The sequence below is a fragment of the Lactuca virosa genome, chromosome 3 (assembly GCF_052849685.1).
Source record: "Lactuca virosa cultivar CGN04683 chromosome 3, Lactuca_virosa_CGN04683_v6, whole genome shotgun sequence".
Classification (NCBI taxonomy): domain Eukaryota; kingdom Viridiplantae; phylum Streptophyta; class Magnoliopsida; order Asterales; family Asteraceae; genus Lactuca; species Lactuca virosa.
In genome coordinates this window covers 19,281,236-19,298,013 of record NC_136428.1, presented here as the reverse complement: position 1 = coordinate 19,298,013, position 16,778 = coordinate 19,281,236, and the positions used below count along the sequence as shown (strand labels likewise).

The following is a 16,778-nucleotide window of genomic DNA, read 5'->3' as shown; positions in this document are numbered from 1 at the left end:
TTGTGTAATCAAGTGACGGAAACCTTTTATGACTTGTTCTTCAGTTGTTCTTTCTCGTTGCAGATCTGGTATTTGTTTTGCTTATGGTGCAAGCTAGTGTTGAAGCTATTGTCATTCAGGATTGCCTTAAATGTTTACAAATTAAAAACCAAGGGTATAAAGGTCAATTAAATTATTTTTCAGTGGAATAATCAAGGAAGAATCAGTCCCCTTTATTTATTGATTATAAATAACAAATACATGAACGGATTTTAACATCATTTGAATATAAACATAAGATAAAATAGGTGAAAATTAGGCACCGAACCGAAAGTCAAGTGGAAACCCAAGTTTTGTTAAGTTGTCATTGTCTCACCAATTACTCGAGTTCTAGAAGAATTATGTTTCAACTTATTATTATTATTATTATTATTATATATATATATATATATATATATATATATATATATATATATATATATATATATATATATATATATAGTTTCTGCCGAGAAAGAGGCACATGTGAACCTTCTAACTGACCCGTTGGAAGGAATATCAACACTTAAACAAACTGATGTTTTAGTATTTGGATGGGCTGGAGGAAAGCATGCACGTGTGGATCTAACAGATATTTCATCTCTTGTGGGCTTGGGGAGTGGGGTTTTCACTGTGGGGCAAGCTGTTTTAAGAGATGCGTCATGCAAAGTGGCAAAACATGAGAAAGCGTGCATGGAAAATCAACACACGTTTATACCTTTTGCATTTGATACTTTCGGTTTCCTTGCACCAAAAGTTGTGGAGCTACTCAATAGAGTCCAACGGGTCACGCATAGTAATGTTATGACCCCAAGATCTATAGATGTTTTTAAAAGAATTAGTTTTGTCATCCAAAAAGAGGTTGCGGCACAACTTGTTACTCGTTTAACCGCTACGTCTATATAAAACTTTCTTCTTTATATATATATATATATATATATATATATATATATATATATATATATATATATATATATATATATATATATATATATATATTTGTTTGTTGGTGTATCCCACATCAGTACAACCCGGTTCAATAAGTGTCTATATATGTTGGAGCTTCATTTCTTTCCACAATGGTTTTTTTTAGAAAAACGGTTTTGGACTCCACATATATCTTACATAGTATCAGAGTTGGCGTCTCCCACCCTTGTGGCTTGACACATCCTTGTTTATCCTCATGGTGTCTCCGACTCTGAAGGGGAGTATTAGTGCATCTCACATCGGTGCGACACGGTTCAATAAATGTATATACACGTTGGAGTCTTCAAATTCTCAAGAAAGGTCCGACTCTAAAGGAGAGTGTTATTATATCTCACATCGGTACAACAAGGTCCAATAAATGTGTATATATGTTGCAGTCTTCTTTATATCCACAAGGGCTATTTTAAAGAGACAATCTTAGACTACACAAATATTTTGGAGAGACAATCTTGGACTTCATAGTGTTCAAAACCGAATACCCAAAATTTCAGATATTCTAATTTTGGTTTTGAAAATTTCGGAAAGTGGATAATGATATCCGAATGTATCTAAAATTTCAAATATTCGAAGTTTTGGATATGGATTCGATACTATATCGGATTTCCGAAAACTCTTAACTTTCTAAAAAAATTCTGTTTATTTAGACGTTATACACTATAAACCAAATTTGTTTTCCTTTTCATTTGACTATTAGTTAAACAATTATGTGAATATTGTAAGTCGCCACAAAAAATATGTTAAATAACAGATATTTAAAATAAAATAAAAAGTAAAAAAAAAATTAAAAAATGAAAAGACATAATAAAGTCACTAAACTACATCCAAGTCTCCAAACTCTCCCGATCGATTATACTTTGAGTATATTTTGAAGTTTTGGCTATAGATTCGGATAGTATATCTAATATTCGAAATATTCAAAAATTTAGAAAAGTACTATTTGATAACCAAATCCGAGAAGTCGGATATTCGATTTTCGTATGTCCTAAAATTCAAATAAGACAAAACTTCAAAAATGGTCCCTGTGGTTTCCGAAAATATCAAGTTTAGTCCCTAAGTTCAAAAAACCTCACAGATGGTCCATGTGGTTTCAAAACTTTTAATGTTTAGTCCTTCCGCCTAACTCCGTCAGCTTTCTACCGTTAAGTGAGGGGTATTTTCGTCATTTCAATATCCGGGGACCATTTATGAGGTTTTCTCTTATTATCTTAATTTTTTTATTAAAAAAGAAAAGAAAAAATGAAAGAAGTTTGATCTCTCTCTCTCACACACACACACTCTCTCTCTTTCTCTCTCTCTCTCTCTCTCTCTCTCTCTCTCTCTCTCTCTCTCTCCCCCCATTGCTTTGAGACTTGTACAGTACGTATTCTTATAGCTTCATCTTCCCCAAAAAGGCAAAGCAACTTTGACCTTGAATAATCATCGTATCCATCAGATTGGGCAAGGAACAGACGAATGAAAGGCAGATCGATGGGAGGTCCGGTGCGGCTGGGAAATCACGAGGAGGGAAAAGGGTGTCCGTCGAGACCGATAACCCCTTGTTGGTTTACGCCTCTTCTTAATTGATCGGGAAAGGGAAGAAGGAACACGAATGGAAGCAGTCAAAATGGTGGTCTGATGGTTAAATAGATCGCAAGAAGGGAGTCGATCTCCGGCAAACTCCCCTTGGCTATTCTCTCGTCGTCGGCGATCACAAATCGAGGGGAATGGGAAACACTCGATCGAATGGAGAAAGAAGAATGGAAGCAGAGGTTGTTCGGTGGGGGGTTTGGACAATCGCCAAAATGAAGGAAGAAAACGAAGGCAACTTATGATGTTGGGTGACTATTACAGCAAGGGGGTTGCTCTGGTGGCCTCCTTGGTCGTTCCTTCTCTGTTCCATTTGAAAAACACGAGGGAGGAAGGGAAGGAAACAACGAAGTAGCAGCGGAGGGAAGCAGCGATCCTCAGGGGTGTTTGGTTGTTTCCGATCAACAGGAGGAGGGGTGGAGGAGGGTTGACCCCATTTCGTCTTCTGGCTGCTCCGGTGACTAAAACGGAGAACCCGATTCTTGATTTTGTGAATGATTTCATTGGGGTTGCTAATCGATTTCATGTCTGTTACTCAGGCTCAATTTCTTGGTGAACTTTTAGGGAGGAAGAGAAGGATGGGATGGGGATCGGAGTGTTTACCAGAGGAACCGGTGGTAGAATTTGGTGGTGACAAACGGTGAGGAATGATGCGATGGTAGGGGCAACGAAGAATGATTTGATTCACGAGAGAGAGAGAGAGAGAGAGAGAGAGAGAGTGTTTAATATTAAATAATTATATTTATTTTTCTTTTTTTAAAAAAAACTAAGGCAAAACTTCATAAATGGTCCCTGTGGTTGTGAAATGACAGAAATGCCCTTCACTTAACGGCTAAATGTTAACGGAGTTAGCGAAAAAAATCATTTGTTAAAAGTTTTGAAACCACAGGGACCATTTTTGAGGTTTTGTCTTCAAATAATTTCAAATCGGATTTTTAGATAATGATAGATTTTAACAACTATATATATATATATATATATATATATATATATATATATATATATATATATGGTTAGGTTCATTTAAGACCATTAAATTTTGTAAGACATGAGGACACAATCTAATTCACTCAGTTTGGAGATAAAAAAATATTTTTAAAATGAAAAATAATTGAAAATTTTCGAATTTTTTTAAAATATCATTTTCGTCATTTATTTTCCAAAAAAATAAAAAAATATTACTGTTTTTTTTTCTTTTGGAATATATGTGAAATATTCTAATAGAATATTATAGTATAAAAATTACAAAAAAAAAACTGTTAGAATTTTCATATATTCTATTAGAATATTAGATTACAAATATTCAAACAATTTTAAAGATATTATTAGTGATTTTGCATCTCAAAAACTAGAATAAGTATTTTTTTTAAAATATATGGGTTTTTATAATCGAAAATGTTATATTTAGAAGCTACTATAATTAAGTTTTTTTCAATTATTAAGTTAATATAAAAACAGTTGATGAAAACTAACAAGAAAAAATATGTTTAGACCAGCCCTGCATATGGAAAATTTAAAGTCTTTTTTTTTTTTAACAAAAAGTAGCAAGAAAAAATAGAAAAATACTCGGACAGAGAAAAGTGAAGTTTTCTAACAAAATTTGAATTTTTTCTAAAAAGTTAAACCAAAAGGCTCTATTTCAATTGAAGTTGATATTTTTTTTATGAACGGATGATGACAGATCTATCTTCTATCTATCCTCCTTAATAAATGAAGGTTTTTTTGCCACATGTTAATCTTTTATGAGTTTTGACACTTGTCATTTTGTGGTATTTTTGAAATAAATATTATCCACTTGTCAATTTTTGATTTGTTTCAATTTTTAAAATTTCTTCCTTTCTTATTATAAAGTTGTACATCAAAAAATATTTTTTGTTTACATTTCAATTTAATGTTTAATCTTTTTTTAAATCAACCCGTGTAATACACGGGATCACACCTAGTTTCTTAATAAAAGAGTCTTTTAAAAGGACATGTGTCCTCTTTTGAGTCATATGTCTTGCCACATCTCATTCCGCCAAATATTTAGTCTCTACTTTTCCCGCCCAGAAACTTAATGCATCATTCTACGATCAATTCCTAAATATCAGCATTTTAGTTTTTGATATGATATCCCAATAAATCAGCAAATAGATTTGAATGTCATGGCAAGAAATCAGGGATCCTGTTCATTTCTAAATTTAAAATCGTTGGGTAGGTTTTTGATTCATATAACCCTGATTTTTGGTCGCATTTACTTGAAGTTACAATTTTGATTTGTGGCGAAAAACTCTTATTCTCAAATTTCTTTGTGTTATCTTCCTGTTCAGGTTCACTTTTCATCCCGATTTTAGTGAGTATTTGCTTCGTCATAGGATTAGGGTTTCTGTAATATCTGTAATATGTGCTTCTTTTTCTCCCTAACAAGGTTTTTCGACTGTTGTTCAACTGGGTGCGTTTGGGCTTAGGACGATAACTAGCAATCAACAATCATAGAGATTTTCGGATGATAACTAGCAAGAAATTAAAAGTCAGTGTATCTATTTATGCAATTCCAACTCTGCCTCCATAGTTATTCGACGAGGATTACTGTTAAGATTCTGCTAAAATTAAACTTTTTTAACCCTATACCGATGACGATTGCTGCTAAGATTGGTGGTTAGTTCTTCGATTTTTTTTTTCTTTTTGTGTTTTGATTTGTATCGGCAGATGTGTTCCAATTTTTTCAATTTTGTTCTTGTGTTTGTTTATTTTGTGTGTATGCATGTAACCTAATTTGTCGTCATTGACCAGAGGTCCGAAAGGACTTGATGTGCTTGTAGTTTCATGTTTATCTTCCTTTAATTCCTAAATTGCATATCCATGTTGGTGGTGGTGTTGGGTATAACCTCCATTATTTTTTCTTCTCTTATCTTTGCCCTAGCAATCACCTTCTTCAATGTTCTTCTCCCAATTTAGGTTCTATAGTTGAGAAACAACTAAAAATGTAAGTTTTTTTCTCGGTTTTTACTATTATTAAATTTTAGCTGTTTGTCAATTTCCTAAATACTAGGTGGGGAATTCAAATGGAAAGGGGAATGGGCATACAAGGGATTATGTCACAGAAGAAGGGCTAAGTATTTGCCTAATTGGAGAATATGTCATGGAAGAAGGGTTCTAATGTTCTAAACTAGTTTCATAATCTCATATTGAGTTTTCAAATGATTTTAAATATGTTTTGTTGTTAGTATGGATTTCTCCAAAAAGTTCTAAAAGTATTGCACGATGTGAGTGGATTCATGAGACCATCCAGGCTAGGTTTTGAAGTGAACTCGATTGTGATTAAGCAAATGATTTTGAAGTGACTTGGACGTGATTTTACATTTAGATTTGTACCTTTTCTTACAAATATAGGTTCTATGACAATTATTTTTATATGTTATTTTTATGATTTTTGTGTAATTTTTGTATTCTTGTGCATGCATATAGGATCTTACTGTACTTTAAAGGGGTAAAGTAAATTTGAAACAGAAACTCATCTTTATGGTAGAAGCTTTAATTGTCAATTCTGCTATTATTTTTTATTATTTTTTTTTGACATACACACAGCCACATACACCATCTATTTCTGCAATAAGCAAGTAACTATGATAAATCATTTTTTCATTTTTTTTACTTCTTTTCAAGTATAACAATGTTCTAACAAGTAGATAAATAAGTACAATGCTATTATTAGATAGAATTTGAAATAGTTGATATCTTAAAATGGAAACTTGTAAGTAAATAATGAAAATACCTCTTCGTTGTAATACACTTTCACACCCTTTTAGTTATAGGTACTTCTATCATTTTTTATTATTTCTTTTTTTCTATTAAGTACTGAAAATGAGAAGGGTAACATGTGTTTCATCTTTCTTGCTACGATATAGCAAAAGAAAACAAATACATGAATTTGTCTTTTGAAAATGAGAAGGGTAACATGCGCTCATCTTTCTTGTTACGATATAGCAAAAGAAAAAAAAATACATGAATTTGTCTTTTGTGAGTACTTTTAAACCTGCACATTTGATGTCATGTTTCATTAGATCTCTCAGACCATAAATTGAATTGTGATTTCCATTAAACTTATTTCCAGTTTTCATCTTTAGAGATATGATATACTATATTACTATTCTTATCGAACTTAATATATGCACTGTTTACATTTCTCCATAATCAAGTCAAAAGTTTATCAAATTTAAAGTTCCAACTGATTTTCTGTGCAACCTAAAAATGTGTAAATTACTTGAATCATTTTAGACGTAGAAGGGTTTAATGCTAGAAATTACTCTTTGTCATGATTGTGATCAACAAATTGTTTTTTATAGTATCTATAACCACTTTTAATATTTTTTTTATCTATATAATAATTTTAAATATATTAATCGTGGTTTTCACGGGTTATAACCTACTTCGGTATAAAGTAATCTCAAGTAAAATATTGCATTGAAGGATAGGTGTGATATATTATAGGACAAAACAGATTCATTAACATAATAGGAATCAAAATGAAAGTGAGTAAGGGGACTTTTAAAAACAAAGATTGAATGACGTAAGCAATGACATAAGAAGCCATTATTAAAAAGGATACATTATTGAAGACATGTGGCCTTTCAATATAGAAAGTATTTGTAATTATTTAGGTTTTGTCTTTTATAATTATTGTATGCAAAGTGTCGGTAGTATAGTAAAATAAAGTATGTAAGACCTTCAATACTCTAGGGGGCATTAATGTAAATAGGTTTGTCATATTGCAATCAACCGATTGCAATTCTATTATTGTACTCGGCTCCTTTGAGCCTATAAATAGGGCATTTGCCCATATGGAATGAATAAGCTAAATTTGAGTGTTATAGATTTGAGTTGATCTCAATCTTCTTCTGTTGAAATAGTTTTCTATTTCTGAATAGCAGAGCCCTATCTAAACATATCCAATATTATCATATAATCATACCCAAACAATCTATCGTCAATCCATCCCGACGCATCATTCAGGTATAATTCTATCCTAATCATATTATTTCCGTCATGTCTTTAAATTTGGTATCAGAGCTAAGTAACGTTCTTATTATTCTTATTATTAGTTTGCATATTCAATCTATCGTTAGTAAGAATACATATATATGCAGCATCATAAACAAATAATCATTGTTTTTAAATATTCATATCGTCGTTATTAAAAATCAATAATAATTGTCGTAAGAAGATTTTAATATCATTATAAATGTTATCATATCATTTATCATACTCGTCTTTATTTATCATTCATCATCATAAATATTATTATGAATATTCATCGTTATGACTTATCATCATAATCATCATAAAATTAATAGTCACAATAAACTCTACTATCACTATCATTTTTAAAAGCTATAAATTTTAATCGTAATTTTAATCCAAAACAAAATTAAACTATTATTATTATAAAGTTATAATCATGAGTTTTTCAAGTCTAGATAAAAATAAACAAGAATTAAATTTTTTTCGTAAAACATTGAAACAATCTAAAAAATTTCTTTTAGATTTAAAAATAGATTCTAATATATCAATAATTAATTGTATATCCAATATTGAAGCAATACATATAATAAATAATAATATAAATTGGAAACAAGAACAAATAAAAAACCTTGAAGATAAGATAACAAAATTAATTTGTTAAATATGTTTCAAAAAATAGAAAAATCGTTAATAATAACTATTTCACTAGTAAAAAGAAACTAAAGATTTCATTTACAAAATACACACAATTTATATGGAAACTTTACAAGAAAAAGTAGAAACACTAACTAAATTATTTGCAGCATTAGAAATTCCATCCGAAACTCAAGAAAATAATATAGAAATAGAAAATAATTTAGATAATAATGACGCAGAAGTAATATATGATTTTTCTTCAGATGACGAAAATCCTTATTCAAATCCATATAGAAATTCACAAAACAATTTTGGATTAAAACAAAAACAATCATACGTTGAAGATGATTATCAAAGTCAATATATTTATGGACCACCTTCATTAGAGGAAAATTTTTTATATAGACAAGGAATGGTTAAAAATAAACAAAATAAATGGGAAAAAATACCTCCTCAATACATACCTAAATTATTTACATTTCCAACAAATTTAGATATTCTTTTTATTGATTGTGATCAAAATCCTGAAGCAAAAATTCAAGAATGGAGTAATAAAATGGGAGTACAAATTCAGTTAACTGAAGAATTAAGAAATTTACACCCAACACATTTTCTTAATTATATCATTCATAAAACACAAGGTAATGCATATCGTTTTCTATCATCTCTTGATGAAACCGAAACAATGATGATAGCTACTACTGATGCAATGGAAAATTTTAAAAATATATTAAGTCGTCTTATTTAGGAATTCATAGGAAAACAAATTGAAGATAAAGTATCAAAAGAAGCTTTTCAGTTAGAATCATTATGGCATTTAACTAATCTACGAATTTGTAATATGTGTTATCTAGATCCATTTATATGCGAATATTCTGAACATTATTATAATTTAGATTCCACTAGAAAAAAAGGCAGCATTAAATATGTTTTATCAAAAATTACCATCATTAGTAAGCCAAAGTGTAATAAAAGATTTCCAAGAAGCATTACAACAAAATAAAGTTGCAGATACCTTAGGAGCACGAATAAGTATATTAAAAACATGGATGCAGAAAAAATGTTTAGAACAAAAAACAACACAAGACGCAAAAATAGATTTATGTTGTGACATCATTTCAAATAAAGTTAATCAATATGGTTGTAAAGATAATAAAAAAACAACAATATAAAAAGAAAATTTGGAAAAAACAAACCTATAAACCTAAATATAAAGAATATTATAAACAAGGAGAAAGAAAATATTTCCGAAATAGAAAACAATATAAACAAAAATATCAATCTAATTATTGCCCATCAAATAAAAAAGATTGTAAATGTTGGATATGTCAAGAAGACGGACACAAAGCTTATGAATGCCCAAAAAAGATTAAAAAAGAAAAAAAAACAAATATATTAAAAATCGCATATGATCTTGGATACGAACCCATAGAAGATTCAGATATAAATTCAGATATAGATATTTATGCATATACAACTGATTCTGATTCAGATGCAGGTACATAATCCTATGGAAAAAGTATTATTAGAATTAGAACTTGAGAGAAACCTCATATCTAACCTATCTGGAATATACATTGCTAAAGCATACAATGGTATGAAAATACCATCTGAAGTAAACAATGATAAAGTATACAATGATATGAATATATCACCAAAAGCATACAGTGATATGAATATATCACCAAAAGCATACATTGATATGAAAATTCTCATATCATCATTTGAAATATTAAAAACAAACAGATTTAAGCAATCATTCAGGTACCCAAGAGACGCAAATATTCAATCCACAGATATATTGAAATGGAAGCAATCATGAAGCAAATCAAACAACAGTTCAAACAAAAAGAAGAGCAAGAAGCATCATTAGTCAGACAACTTGAAGTAGTCAGACGTGAAAAAGATCAACTACAACAAACAATACAAATTTTATCATCTCATTCAGTACCTAAAGAAGAAGCAGCTAGTAGTTCAACAACAAATCAACCGAAAGAAGAAATTCATGAAATTTCATCCGATGACAGTCAGCCACAAACAATACTCAAGTCAGAAAAACAACCTATAACACAAAATCCAGAAGAATATCCACCACTTCAAGCAGATCACAAAAACATAAAGAAATGGTACGTGATTTTCAACGGAGAAAACAAAGGAATATATGACGATTGGGGAATTGCCAACTCGTATATTCTTGGAAAAAATATCATTCACAAAAGTTACAAAACAAAAAATGAAGCAGAAGCCGCATACAACGAAGCATACAAAGCAGTCATAAAAGATAACGTCGAATGTTCAAAAACAGTTCTCCTAACACCACAAAAACCGATATCCAGCTTTACCCCACAAAAACCTGTATCCATCCCAAGATCTCTTAACCAATTAAATGCAAAAATTGCCCTTGAAGCCATTCCATCAACTAAGGAAAAAGAAGCCATGAAAAAACCATCTGCTCAAAAATTTGCCAAATTATGGAACAACCTCGTTTCATACACCGAAGTCCATTCTTTGATGGGCTTTTACCCAGTAGCCAGGCGCCCAGGTCCTAAAGCAGTTTTCCTAGCCGACCTATCAGATCCTATGACCTTATGGGATTATTTTATTCATGGATTTATCGACACCATCTATCTAGAAGGCACCAATTTACACTGCATCAGCGAATTCTCATCTGCTGTGCAAACTGTCATCAGAAATTATAAAATACGCTTTGCAAAACAAGAAAGAGGATTATTCATTAAAATGCATTCTAGTTACCAAATTTTTGATGAAGACTCTCAACTAATTGTCCCAAGCATTACTTTTGCAATCATGGGAATAAGCAACGGCTCGAAACCAACAAAAGATGATCTACCCCATGAACCACCAACACAGGATCATCTAATCTTTGCACTCGCCGGTGTTTATTTAGCATCATCACGCATAGGCAATGGTAAAGATCAAAAGTCAAGAATCAGAGTGAATTATGCAAGTAAAACCTTCATCATCTATTCTTTAACAGACAGTGAAATCACTCCGGAAGCAGTAAAAGCAATTGAAACATTCGAACAACCTTTCGAAAAATTTTCTCATCAATTGGCTGAATTACCTGCTGATATCAAAAAACAACTTTGTAAACATATTATGCATGCACCAAGACACAGTTACAGTCATTGTTCAGAAAATACAGAAGAGACACCATTCATGGAGGATTAACGTCAGTCATGACACAAGTAAAACATTATCCAAAAAACATGTCTTTTCGAAGGCGGGAGGAATGACGTAAGTAATGACATAAGAAGTCATTATTAAAAAGGATACATTATTGAAGACATGTGGTCTTTCAATATAGAAAGTATTTATAATTATTTAGGTTTTGTCTTTTATAATTATTGTATGCAAAGTGTCGGTAGTATAGTAAAATAAAGTATGTAAGACCTTCAATACTCTAGGGGGCATTAATGTAAATAGGTTTGTCATATTGCAATCAACCGATTGCAATCAACCGATTGCAATTCTATTATTGTACTCGGCTCCTTTGAGCCTATAAATAGGGCCTTTGCCCATAAGGAATGAATAAGCTAAATTTGAGTGTTATAGATTTGAGTTGATCTCAATCTTCTTCTGTTGAAATAGTTTTCTATTTCTGAATAGCAGAGCTCTATCCAAACATATCCAATATTATCATATAATCATACCCAAACAATCCATCGTCAATCCATCCCGACGCATCATTCAGGTATAATTCTATCCTAATCATATTATTTCCGTCATGTCTTTGGATCCCCGTACCTCTGGTATGCTAAGCGAGCGCTCTACCATCTGAGCTACATCCCCGTGTGTTTATTTATGTTCTAAGTTTATAATATTAACTCTCTTTCATAAATGCAAATTATACACTCTACCAAAAATCTATGCCTTTTGTTGAATTAACAGACGAAAGTTGATCTAAGTTAACTTTAAATATTATTTTGCTGGTAATTTGCTTTTCAAAATCTTTTATTCCATGTTGTGTTCTTTAAACCTTATTTTTATTTGTTAGACTATTCATATGCATTACATTCACAAGCAAAAATGTACTATTATTACTCATAAGATTATAACGATTTCATTCTAAACATTTCATTTAAAAAAAAAAAACCTTTACTTCTTTTACCAACACCTAATGAAACTTTTAGCTTTTTTGTTTTTTTTTTTTTTTGAAAAAACACGTACATTGGTAACAAGATGATACTACATTAACAACTTAGATTAAATCCCTAAAACACGAAAGAAAACCAAAAAAAAAAAAAAAGGTGAAATTTTTTTATCCCTCCAGTCCTGTTACATACATAGTTACAACAAGCATGATGGGAGCGAAAGAAAGAAACCAAAAGTCTCTCTCCTTCAATGATGTACACCCAACAAGGGAAACTTTCCCTTTCCTGTACTACTTACTACACCAACACCATAAACCCTAAAATTATGTACACCAAACTACCAAATTCATAACCAAAAAAAAAAAAAGATACAACGAACTACTAACAACATAATTAATTAACCAAAAAGAATCAAACTTTTTAATACTTCCCATTCCCATTACCTTTTTGGTCACCCCTGCTGGTTTTCCACTCCATTGGTACAAGTTTCCGAAGCTTTGGAGGCTTATTTAGTAATTTCCCAGGTGGAGTTGTTGTGATGGATCTCTTCATCGGGCTACTGTTACTGTTGCTTTGTTCCATGGATACATTCTTGAAAGATTTATTGGGTGACGATCTGCTGGATTGCGGCGTAGTGGTTGGCCAGTGGTAATGCGCTTTGTTTGTGGGGTCATTTGTGGAGACACGGAGTTTCTTTTGAGTATGTGTCTTGATGTCATTGGTGGGACCCACAACAGGTCGTGAAGATGGGATTGCGAATAATGCTTTTTCTAGTTTTTCATCAGAGATTAATTTGGCTGGTCTTATGGATTTTTGGGAAGACGATTTCTTTTGCCATCTAACGGTCCCGATTTGATCTTGCTTGCGATAGCGCGCTGCAATGTCGCATAATGTTTGCGCAGCAGATAATACCCCAGCAGAATTCCCACCTGTTGAACATCAAACAATTATATGTAATCTTACTTTTAGAAAGGGGGGACAAAAACGGAAATTCACCTGGATTTTTAGAAGCCCCACGATCAACCATTGCATTACTGGTAGATGGTAGTTGAGATTTTTCATTTTCGGTGGGCCCGGTCCATTTACGACCTAATGGAACTAGGTTTTCATTATAACTTAAAGACTCAAAATCTGCAAGATAAGTTTTTGTTTTTGTGTCTCCTAATGAAGTATTTGTTTTCCCCATTTTGGCCCATCTGCCTTGACATGTACTTTTACTTGGTGTTGACTTGACCACATCAGGGTTAGCTTTAAAATGGCCTCCCGAGATATGTGACCATGGAAATGTTGGTAAACTACCTCCGTTTTGTACTGGAATCAATCATCAATCATCATTCAAGAATGTTAATAATTTATCATATTATATGAAGATTTGTTATTGATTAGGAAAAATGTAATATAAAGATTTTACCTTTTGAGGTTGAAGTAGGTTTCATACTATCGAGGAGCATAAGATCAAGATCCTTGGGTGGAAGAAGAGAGAGGCGATCTAAAACATCTTTTGGTGGAAATAACGGGAATTGAAGTATATTTGTGCGATCAGTAACACCGGTGCATGAATTAGCAACCTTAAATAAGCAATTAATAAAGTAATTAGTAGGGCTTTCGTGTAATAAAACAACGATTGTCATGATTAAAAAGATTATTCTGTTTTTTTTTTTATTAAAAAAGGGAAAAAGAGACTAACCTTTTTACAAGAAGATGGATCTCCTGCATTTCCTTTATTGTCATCATTCATGTTAGCTCCAGAAATGGCAGCATTTGGCAAGGAAGAAGAAGTATTATGATTATGATTACCATCTACAGGTGTCACACTCTGGGTTTGACTAGTTTGACCAGGCTTCTTAAGTTGAAGAATTGAGCAAGCTTCTCTAACTGATAGCAAAATTCTTCCATTTACAGCTTCTGTTTTCTTTTCCTTGTCTTTCATGGAATCAGGACACTTGTAACTACCATCAAGAAGCTCATTCAGTGACACTTCATCTACATGCTTTCCAAAATCGCATATATCATGTTTCGAACCATATACCCCTGACCAAAAAATCAAAAAAGATTTTATAAAATGTGTTAACAAAAAAATTATTTATTGCCAAAATAAAAATAGACATACCAAGTATGTTATTTCCACCAGCAGATGAACTGAAGCTTGACAAGCCTGCTTTTACAGAAAAAGAATCACATTTGCTTTTAGGAATTTTGCCATTTCTTTTATCACTTCGTTTCCCAGATACAGTTGTTTTGTGTTTAGCTGCAAGTGTAAAAAAGTGAGAAAAAAATATGGGAATAATGTTAAAAGTATTAGTGAGATAGTATTTTTTTTTTTACCTGAAATGTTGTATTTTCCAGGATAAGAAGATCCTTGCTCCTTTTGTAGATCATTTGCATCGATTACTCCTGTTAGATTCATGGAAGCTTCCATATGTGCTGCTCGTGACCTTTTAGAACTACTTCCATTGCTTCTAGATGATTTCCCAGACTTTCTGTGTGATTGTTTAGCCTCTGGTACAGAGGTCATATCATGGTCAACAAATGTTTCTTCACTACGATGACTGGACAGTTGACCGGTTGACCTGTAGAGGTCCTCTTCTGACATCTTGTTCCAGAAAACTGGTCTTGAACCATTGGCATTACAGTTGTCATCTGTCCATGTACAGATACATCAATTCAGTTCAGGATCCATCTTTTATTTACTTGAATGGAAATCAAGTAGCATAAAGTAAAATGTGATATTATGCAAACCCTAGATTGCAGAGATGACTTGTTTATATCCTCTATGACTTCAATCACTAAACAGCAAATGCTATTTCAAAGAACATGTGCAATTTAGATGATATCAACACAAGATTACTCCCCATCTTTACCCAAAAGCTACGTTTTGACTTTGGATGTCAAAAAAGAGTTGCTTTACAGCTTCGAAATTGACATGGATTTAGCTCTCGGAGGAAAAAGAAAAAAACTCTAACGACATCAAAAGGTATATGACAAGTACAGTTAATTTTGAAGTAAAACCCGAATCAATTTTGAAAATGTTTTGCATTAGGTTAAACACCCAAATTAGAATAGAGAACGAAAGGAGTAGAGAATAAATTTGAAGATGAACGGATCTCGGATAAACTAAATATATACGTATAGATAGGAAATCAACACCTTTCTCCGGAAGAAATGAGCTACTGCAAGTTTCACGCTCCGATTGATTCCCTAGCAACTCTACCCTAGTAACCCCACCTCCACCACTGCAACCTGACGATCTCATGATCTTTGTAACAATAGCAGCTGGAAGTGGTAACTCCACCGCGTCCATGTATTTCACCACCGCGAAATCCAAAACATCGTCGCTGCTTCCGCTATCGTCAACTTCGATCTACCAAACCGGCGATTGACGACCCAATTTTGACCATTTTGTATGATAAACCCCGATTAGTTAAAATTGATCAAGTAACTAGAATGAAGGCATCGAGTGATTGAGGGTTTGTGAAGAGAACATTTGGGGATTTTCAGGAGAGAGAGAAAGGGGAAAGGGTAGTTGCGGCTGGGCTAGGGCAAAGAAATTATGAGGAGTATATATAGTTTTCGGGAAAAGGGCGGAGTGTGGGTTGGTAGGGTTCGCCGGTAAGTATATTCCGGCGAGTAGTGGGACCCGCTTATCCAAGGAATACAATAAGCTTTGAAGTGTGAACGTCATTTCATATAAAAAGTTTATTCTATTCAAAATTCAATTCCTAAATAAATCAAATCTAAAACAAAATTCAAACTCTCCGGATTACTTGATTATGTTCATACTTTCCTTGCTTTCTTCTTTATATTTGATCTTATGTTAAAATCAACCAACACATGGATATAACACCTATGAAATGATATCAAGTTAGCAAATGATCATTAATTTACCAACACACATTTGCAAGATCAACAAAACAAATATTTTAAATTATATAACAAATTTGAGCAAATAATTCCAATTAACAAGCAAACAAAAATAAATACTAAGATTTCCTCACAAATAGACAATTAAACACACTTTGTGTGTCACCTAGGATAAATAATAATGTATTTAATTTAAATAATTTATACCAAGAAATTCGAATAACTGTAAACCACATATGATTACTATGGAATATTGACATATAAGAACACAAATTGTAAATTACAATACATAAAGTTTTCTTCCAAATAAACATAATGTGATATAAAAAGCCCAATAACTTAAACTTTAATTTCACAAAAAAAAAAAACAAATGAATGAATGTAAAATAATGTACAATTAGTTCTTTTATACATTGAGAACTAACAAGAAACTAGAAAAACAATTACAAAGTAATTGCCATAACCAGATTATTCATCCAAACCACCCAACTTATTTTCAGTTTCGTAAATCTGAAGGCGGACCAATTATGCATATTAGCAACTATATTATCAAACAATGCATCATTCCTCAACGGTTTGGAGACATAAATGACA

At 32.0% G+C, this 16,778-nt stretch overlaps 1 protein-coding gene across 1 annotated transcript; it reads right to left on the bottom strand.

Moving 5' to 3' along the window:
- Nucleotides 1-12,468: 12,468 nt before the first annotated feature.
- On the bottom strand, nucleotides 12,469-15,880 carry LOC145165302 (uncharacterized). Its single transcript, XM_079084017.1, has 7 exons — nucleotides 15,471-15,880; nucleotides 14,649-14,963; nucleotides 14,434-14,571; nucleotides 14,011-14,354; nucleotides 13,735-13,891; nucleotides 13,320-13,634; nucleotides 12,469-13,252 (listed from the first exon to the last, which is right to left on the bottom strand). Exons 1-7 carry the CDS (start codon nucleotides 15,622-15,624, stop codon nucleotides 12,744-12,746), a joined length of 1,932 nt encoding a protein of 643 aa, XP_078940143.1. The 5' UTR covers nucleotides 15,625-15,880; the 3' UTR covers nucleotides 12,469-12,743.
- Nucleotides 15,881-16,778: the final 898 nt, after the last annotated feature.

Excerpts from the sequence above, each read along its gene's own strand:
- LOC145165302 (XM_079084017.1), bottom strand. The coding sequence starts at position 15,624 with ATGGACGCGGTGGAGTTACCACTTCCAGCTGCTATTGTTACAAAGATC. Across the intron at positions 13,892-14,010 it reads ATCCATCTTCTTGTAAAAAG|GTTGCTAATTCATGCACCGG; the intron begins GTTAGTCTCTTT and ends TGCTTATTTAAG. Across the intron at positions 13,253-13,319 it reads TGGGGCTTCTAAAAATCCAG|GTGGGAATTCTGCTGGGGTA; the intron begins GTGAATTTCCGT and ends GATGTTCAACAG.